The sequence below is a fragment of the Varroa jacobsoni genome, unplaced genomic scaffold (genome assembly GCF_002532875.2).
Source record: "Varroa jacobsoni isolate VJ856 unplaced genomic scaffold, vjacob_1.0 scaffold_407, whole genome shotgun sequence".
NCBI lineage: Eukaryota > Metazoa > Arthropoda > Arachnida > Mesostigmata > Varroidae > Varroa > Varroa jacobsoni.
The window spans coordinates 15,451-24,114 of record NW_019213309.1 but is presented as its reverse complement, the minus strand read 5'-3'; the positions used below and the strand labels follow the sequence as shown (position 1 = coordinate 24,114).

The window sequence follows — 8,664 nt, the reverse complement described above, 5'->3', positions numbered from 1 at the left end:
GCGACGGAGATACTGTTTCTAGGAGTCGAAAAATATCTGAAGCGGTGTTTCAGTAAGGTTATTCAACCAACACATTTGAATAAATGTATGTGTATTAAGATTATGTACGAGCGCCATATAAGGTCAGACAAAATAATTGTTCTGAAAAGCCGTATGGCCTTACATTTTAGAAATGGTCTTTACTTTGAAGTTCCAGACGACTCCTCGATACAGGAATAGGCAGAAGTTATGCGTTACTGATTCGGCATGCTACGAGCAGAGTAGTAACGCCTATATGAGTGTAGGAGCAAACCCACTACAAATGGTTGAATCCTAGGCTAATAGTTACGAATACGTGCCCTTACAATTCGAGTCTCGTATCAACGGATTTGAGCCTGGACCGATCGTGATGTGGTTTGATTCTGAGTGCCCGTATTGCAATTAATCGTGTGTCAGTTTTCTTTCCGCGATAAATTCTTGTAGAAATTATAGTTGTACGGGGAGTAGAGTCTTCATTAACTGCGGCACCCATAGCGTGGACTCCTACTAAAGCTGAATGTAACGACTAAGTTTCAGGAGGTGTTTGGTAAAGCCAGAGAATCGAAGCCATATGTAAATTGTCACCACGATTTTAACATAAAACTGTCGGGAACCACGCACGTTTGCCACAATTATTACCTAGTCGTCCAGATTACGACTTCATTACGTGGTTCAGATGGGTGGTCGCTGGCTAAACGTTTTAGAGTGGCATAACCTAGATATCAATAAGTAAGGCAATTATACTAAAGATATCCTTGGCTGGCAAAAGTGTTTTACACGATACGATAATTCTATTCTACAGAAGTAAACTAAATATTGTGGATCAATTTACCAGAACATCATGTCGATGCTAAAACGTTTATACAAGCCTTCGAACAACTCCGCATTGTTTCGGGAACTTTAAAAACAAACAATCCGATCACATGATCCGTTATGTCAGGATGCTTTCTGTCCACTAGCAGGAAAGACCAAATCTAATTAATTGTTGCAAAACACAAAGTTCAGTTTTGAGATTACAGTTAAGCGGACAGATTTCTCAATAGGTAAGTTCGCGTGTGCAAAACAACTTAGAATTTTCAGCAACACTTAGTTGTTTCGTTATGAGATGAGAGAAATTCCGATGTGTATTACCCATAAATTTACGGTTCATATTTAAGGGTCAGTAACTTAAAACATTAGATTTAAGCCACGTGATATAAAGAAATAGAGCTTCAACTTGATTTGACCGTAAAACATCGAATGAAGAGACTCTTCTGTTTGAAGAATCTGTCCAATCTATAGTCAATGCCTACTCTATAGAGGCCCAATGCTTGTATTTATGCAATGTAGTTATTTAGTACAATGAACAAACATTATGTATCTAAGATTTAAAAATGTAGTAAATGTAAATTTTGGTTTGGCCTTCCTCTGCAAGGTGAAGTTCGTCCCAGCGACTTCCAAGCCGGCCGATTTACTCTAATAAAGTTAATCGCCTGAGAGGATTTTTTTGGTAAGAAAGTACTGTAGATTGCTGCGAGGTCTAGCTCCCTTCAAAATCATTCTGCTATGGATTGGTTTGCAGGTAAACACTGAATACAGCTTAAATCGCAAATACAAGCTACTAGATTGAAAGTGTCTTATTTTCTAATGGTAATAACCGTTCAGCTGGCATTGAAATTGCCAAGCTGATTTGTTACGACAAAGACAGGTAAAATAAAAGGGACAAATTCAAAGAGACCTCAGAATTTATAATCCTTTAGAATAATAGACACTAACGAAATCTTTACTGATCTTGCAGACTTATCGCACCGCAATATTACATGACGGTGTTTTAAATGGTACGCATTAGACGCGTTGGTTTTTCAAACGTAAATTGCAAATTAGCAATGTCTGCTGATTGTTACTAACAATAACGGTACTATCAGGCCCAGCGGGCCTTGTCCTTTTCGGACAAATTATATTGTTTTATCTCAATCAGATTAGTTAGTCTCCATAAATATTAGAATCAAGAATGTTTTTTTTATTTGAATTACGCGTGTGAAATTCCCCAAAGAGTATCCGAGTGACAAGACAGGATATACTTTAGTGATTTGATTAACACTACATTATCAAAACGATATGATTTTGTTGTTCTCTAAAAAAAAAAAAAAATAACAAATAACAAATTAGGGTCATCAGCTAAAATGTAAGACATCGAGAAGTTTCGGTTGTCTACATAAATACAGGTTGAATATTGTTCCAAAGCAAAGTAAGTTTTTTTTCGCATACCGTTTGTTTGCTAAAAATAAAAATTATTTATTTTCAGTTACTTCTAACTCTCGCATCAATCTCATCATGTGACAATAGATGAGGCACCCGAGTGCTTTCTGCTTTCTATATTTACATCAGTGTTAAACGACTAAGCCATAAGTGTCAATTCGTGACGACAAAAGAACCGATGATTTCGGGTCATATAAAGCGTGCAGCGTTTGAACAAAAAGTCAACGACCGTCATCATCTGTAATTTCTTGATAGGAACATAATCCCGACGCAATTGTAGCAAGAGACATCATCCTGTGCCGCGGTCACATTCCATAACCATATCATTTTCAAGCTGAGACTCTTAAAATAGCGAGCATCGTTACAATCTGAAGGTATTTCTTAACGTCGGTTTTGAAACCCGTCCAGCGCTTTGTCAAATATCATAATACCCCCAGGAAGTTGAAAAATTAGATTACAATTTACTGCAAGACTGGGTGGGAGTGCAGCTATCAATATTAGTCAAATGGACGCATTGGTGGGAGAATTCGCGCAGGTCGGCGGCAAAGTAGACACTTATTTGGTATCGTTTTTATCATCATAGGTCCAAAAAAAGAGTACTCTTGAATTATTTATCGCTATTGCGGGTACGGTTGGCCTTTCCATTCGTCACAGGGAGAAACCTTCGTTTCGACGTAAGTCTGTAGTTTTTTATTATTTATAGTCCTTTATTATATCATTTAAAGTTGGTGCTTAAAAGGTTACGTACTTATCGAGGCCGGGAGATGAATGGAACAGCCATGAATAATTTTTTATGTGTTAAAGCGGCCTCAGCGATTTTTCGGCAGTTTTGTCGACCGATCATATTGGTTATTCTAATTTACTTGTCGATTGTGGCGGCAAAAAAGTTCTAGCAATCCGAGAATTTTGCTCATTTTGCATCTGATCGAATAGCAGCAAGTACAAAAAAAAAATAGGTGTTGTCTCTTAACTAGTTATCCTTTTTCAAAGCGTCACAGCTGACGTTCGCCTTCACTCCGTATGTTGTAATGTTGTAGCGTTTAAGCTATAGAGACCTGCCTCCGTTAGCATACGTTGGCCGTGGATGCGAGGTAGTCAACCTATGCGAGTAGGCGGTCAGCCGCTTGCAAAAACTAAGAAGATCAGGGGCTGAAACTGAAAAGTTTTAGTTTCTACGAAGGTTACTTCAAGTATACTTTAGAAAACGAGCACCGAACTTAGAGATCTACATGAATACCCAGCGATAAAAACAACGTTTGGGTTTTATTTTAAACGTGTTTTTCATTTATTTGCTTCTAGTCAGCTTGAAGCTACAACCCAGATAACCCATTTTTCATGGTCTGTGCTCATACCCATGCACGCAATATTTAATTATCTGAAGGAAAAGAAGATGCTTATATAGCTTAAATATTAATTTCCTCAGTAAATTGAAATAAAAAAAAAAAAAACTGAAAATAACCATAAAGATAACCCCGCTCTAAAAAACCGTTGCATATATATTATACCTGCGTTATTAGTGCGATCTTGGCGGATTCTGCATAAGCTAGAAGTTGAGCAGCACTATTTGCAATACATATATCATAGTATTCTTATCTGTCTGCTATTGCCTGCAGAAAACCGCTAACGGTATTTCGAAAAACTTATATTCATTTGCCTCGTCTATCGTTGTCACATCTACAAGATCATCTACAGTTACCTGCACAATCGAAAACACTAAACTGAGTACACACACGTAACCGGTTCACGTCAGTGGAACTTAGCTTAACACTGGCCCCTCTACTTTTCGTTTGAACAATGTCTGCAGTCATACCAATGAGGCTGGAATACGCTTTCCTCTAAAAAGTCATTGACATTGATGTGACGAAAATTCAATAAGAACGCTCTAAAATATTGTCAGTTATCGTTTTCATGCTAATTTGCCATCGTAGGGCAACGGAACGATTTAAAGGCATTCAGGCTACGCTATAGCCAAGTGCTTTTTACGTTCAGTGGTAAATTTATCTAGCTATTTTTGCCGTCATAATTAGGGCAATGAACTATAATTAATCCTCGCGCGCACTCGTCAGACCACCATCGCTCGAGTGGTGCTCTATTGACGCTACCAGCAGATCTGCTGTTATCTTGTTGCGTACCTTCCGTTATAGTAGGCGAATGCCGGCATGCGCTGTGGGTTGGCACCGCGTCAACACGGAGTGTTTCTTGAAAACGCGTAAAATTTTGAGATAGTTTTTATACAAGATGCCGATACTGTATCAGCTATCGACCTTATTAATAGTTACGTAAATGTAAAAATACGTACACATGTAACTCATTTAAAATATTGATCTCTCGCGATTTAGAAAAACGAAATTATATAATCTCTTATGATAACGATCATCGACCTCTGCATTGTCCCTTCATGTTTATGTGTGCCAATAATATAGTCCACCGCCATGGTGGACACATGACTAGATTTTCACCGGTAGTACTTCGAGTACACTTCCCTTAAGCATTGTTTCGCTGATTGTCCTTTAGTTCAAAACGATGTATTTCTATATCCGGCCTCAAATCTTGGCTATCACGTGTTCGTTAAAAAGCGCTTTACCGTTATGCCATCTCGGGTATATTTCCAGAAAGACCTGAGAGCGATGATGCGATGATGAGAAACCATCGGTGGCACCGAGGCTTTGCTAAAAAGGGCATTTTTAGTGCTAATTTTAGTATCTTTCCGTTCTATGCAAAAGTCACTCGTCAGCATGACGTCGTGGTTTTAGATTGTCGATGTAATTTTCGTTTACATAACTAAGAAATGCTTTTCCTGCTAATAGAGCAAAAATTCCGAAAAATTAAGCCATATAAATTCCGAACTTCCACATCGTCTTTCCAGAGGAAAGCACGTAATTTACGTTGTTTATTGTGTCAGAGTCTTGCATCCTCTCTTGGTACGATTTATTCGAAAGACCAACTCAGTAAAGCTATTCTAGCATGAAGTGGCTTTGACCGAATGTTTCAAAGTAATTACTTATTTAGAGCTGTATTTACGGTGATAACATTGGAGATGCGCAACGCTTAAATGAATTGCAATACAGTTTATCCACCTACGTTATAAGAAAATGTATTTCCTATCTCCTTACTATGTAAGTAGAACTTTAATAGTAATAAAAAAATAATACCAGACAGATAAAACACAATGAATAAGGCGACATTTTTTTCATTGAAGTTACTTTGAATGTACAAACATAATTTTTTTTTTCAGGGAAATACATGTTCTGTAGTTCATTAAAGTGTTTACATTATGTTCATTTTATGATTGTAGTAAACCGTGATTCATGTTTCATATTATCGTCAATGTGCATTTATTATCCTCATGTGTGCATAGATAGTTCAAGCTGTTCATGTGCTGATAAGTTGAACGACTTGGAGGACGTACATCAGTAAATGTTAAGCTAGCCGCAGAACATCTGCGTAGCCCTTTAAAATACATGTCGCTAAAAAACTTATGTCGCTAAAAGTTGTACCCATCTGAACTTGAAGCTATTTAGTTTTCCGTTAAATATTATTTTAGCAGTTCTGAGAGAACATGTTTTGCAATAGAGAAAACCTGATGTCTAACGCTTACTACTACTATAGAAACTACGTTTGTAGAATTAACAAGTAATATAATCAATATTTGATGGCGTTAAGCGACGTTCGGTTGATCAGACTTAAAAGTTTTGATTTTTTTTTTCTAATTTTTTATATTTTCATTTAAATTAATGACATCATTTCCGTAAAGATTTCGAATATTAATATGACTTTTTCTGGGTATTATATTAGAGAATACAGCAACATGTTAGAAGGAGTGTTTACATTGTACATAGATTTATAAGCATACCGGTGTTTAGCTGGCTGGTTCAGTAAAATTACACTGGACAGTAGCATTACTTAACTGCATGTAAATAAATCGACGACGGTAAAAGAGGAAGAGCTGTAGCTAGAAAATAAGCACCAGCTGTTACTCCAAGGTGGCCTACGGGTTGGACAGATCAAAGATCTCGGTGACGCACACACTGTTCGTTTCATCGTCAGTGTAGAAAAACTTCATGAGAGCGTCCTTTTGCCGAGTGACGTTGACAATAGCATGAATACCTTTATTTCGGTGGGCGTTCCGTTGAAGCGCCTCGTTCGTAAGGGATACGGCAGCGTTAACCGATGGAAGGTCCTCTGTTGAATTCATCGTTCGAAGGATATTTGACGTTCGGGACTTGGTCTGTTTCTCCATTTCGACGGCAAAACCCAGACTAAGCTCAGAAACTAGACGCTTTTCAATACCCGCAAACGATCGGCGTTTCGGCCCTTGCCGCCGTCGCTGACCACCTTCAAGCGTTCGAGATCGTGGCCTACCTTCAATTTGGCCAAATTCATGAATTGCGAGTTGGCATGAAATATGGCCCGCTCCGGACCCCAAACTGGTTGGCGATACGCCCATGCCCAGAAAGTGCGTAACTTCGCGATAACTGTTCGAGAACGATGTTGTAACTGTATCGCTGACTCGTTTCTGAATCAAGGGCCACATCTTGTAAAGCTTTTTAGCCGTCAGATAAGTGACATCTATTGGCAGAATAATTGGTGCCGTTACTAAAGCTAACATTTTCATTGTTCTCGTCTGGAACAGCCAGTTGTAAAGACTTTGATTCAATGCATCTGCCGCCTCCTTACAGGGCTGTTGAACTTTCTCCGGCAATGAGGCCGCGACTGCCATTCGGTTAACGATATCGCACTCTATACAACCAGCAATGCATTTTTCTGATAATTCATGTCTTAGCTCGGGCGGTTCAACTTGGTCGTCTTGACAACCAATTCTCTTCACAGGTAATAACAATGTAGATTCAACCGCCAGGCACCGTACACAGGATATTAGCTGCTGTCGTTTAAGGTACTTAATTCCATCGTCAAAGCCTTGTTGACACATCTTAGACAGGACATCTGGATGAGGAGCGAATAAGATTCGTTTGATGCGGTACAGATTCGCTGGCGACACAGCGATGGACGTATTTGAAATATGGACGCACGCTAAATTGAAGCTTTCATCCTGCGGACATATGTCGCTTTCACCCGAAAACGGTGACACGGTAATCGTTGAGTCGTCGTAGACCTTCAAATTGCAGCTAAAACCGCCATCGATATAGCGTTCGCCACCTTCCAGAATTGGCGCGAAATACCCCGAGAAAACGGGAATAAAACACGATGCCATCAGTGTCCTGATTAGGTCCTGCCTAGTTTTGAATTGCGTAATGATTCGGTTCTCCATTGTGGACATCTTGGTAACGGAAATGTGGAGGCGATCAGTTGATCTAATATGAGCATCATCCGGAAGCATCTTGCCTAGATCTTCAAATAGAATATCGTTAATATTGAAGCTTGGGTGAAATGGACCAAGTGCTCGACGTCGTGATTGAGTGGCCATGCGAAGAATGGAGGTCACAGCAACATCGAAGGGTAGATCGTTAACGAGACAGCAAGCGGTGAGCGCGCCAGAAGATGCTCCAACTACTTTACTTTTAACAAGTTGTGGGGCGTATTCTCGAAACGCGGACGCAACGCCGACATGGTATATTCCCAGAAAGCCACAACCCGAAAAGCTGAGATGGGCCTCTTGATGAAGTCTTGACCGTCTCGGTTTGGTTTGCATCGTTCATTTATTGGCGTCGTCTATTCTTTATTGACACCTTTCACAAGCCACCGAAGATTTATGAATGTCGATTTTTGATCGAGAAACGGTGTAATAGCATGACGGAGAAAGTACCACAAGACACTGCACTACGACATCCAGCAACACTAACTAAAATCATCGGTAAGACATTGTGGAAAGGGCCTTCCCCTTTGAACGTGCACTCGCTCAGTTCGAGATTAGATAAGATCTTTATGATAGAATACTGTTATGATAGTAGACACCTATGAGTGTGTTACTTTTACGTAATATTGACCAATCTACCCTACGGATATTCTGGTTGAAATCTTAATAGAGGTATTGTACATTTAGGGACTAAGTCAAATCGTTGACGCGAGCTGACTGATGGTAGATAGCGCTGACTACTGCAACTACTGACTCCAACGCTAACTGTCAGAACAATCAGCTGTGACTCATTGGCGCCAAAGTTTAAGTCAAGTAACTTCTGTTTGTTGACCACGGTATGATTTTTAGCTGTTAGAGATATCGAATAGGTTTGATACATTTGCCCACCTGATGGGAATATGTGTGCATGAGGCAATATCAGATTGCACATCCAAAGCTCATTTGACTTTAATCGGGCAGTGGTCAATAAGCAAATGTCTGAAAAACGGGGTGCATACGGGTATTACTTCATGGAAGGATTCGTGCGCGGTAGCTACGGGATGCTTGTGGAAATTCTGTGCTTCTAACGTAATACCGTAGCGCGATAATGCATC

At 39.5% G+C, this 8,664-nt stretch overlaps 1 protein-coding gene across 1 annotated transcript; it reads right to left on the bottom strand.

Moving 5' to 3' along the window:
• Positions 1 to 5,430: 5,430 nt before the first annotated feature.
• Positions 5,431 to 8,305, bottom strand: LOC111260170 (patatin-like phospholipase domain-containing protein 2). The gene has a single exon (XM_022832733.2). The coding sequence runs from the start codon at positions 7,904 to 7,906 to the stop codon at positions 6,245 to 6,247; it is 1,662 nt and encodes a 553-aa protein (XP_022688468.1). The 5' UTR covers positions 7,907 to 8,305; the 3' UTR covers positions 5,431 to 6,244.
• Positions 8,306 to 8,664: the final 359 nt, after the last annotated feature.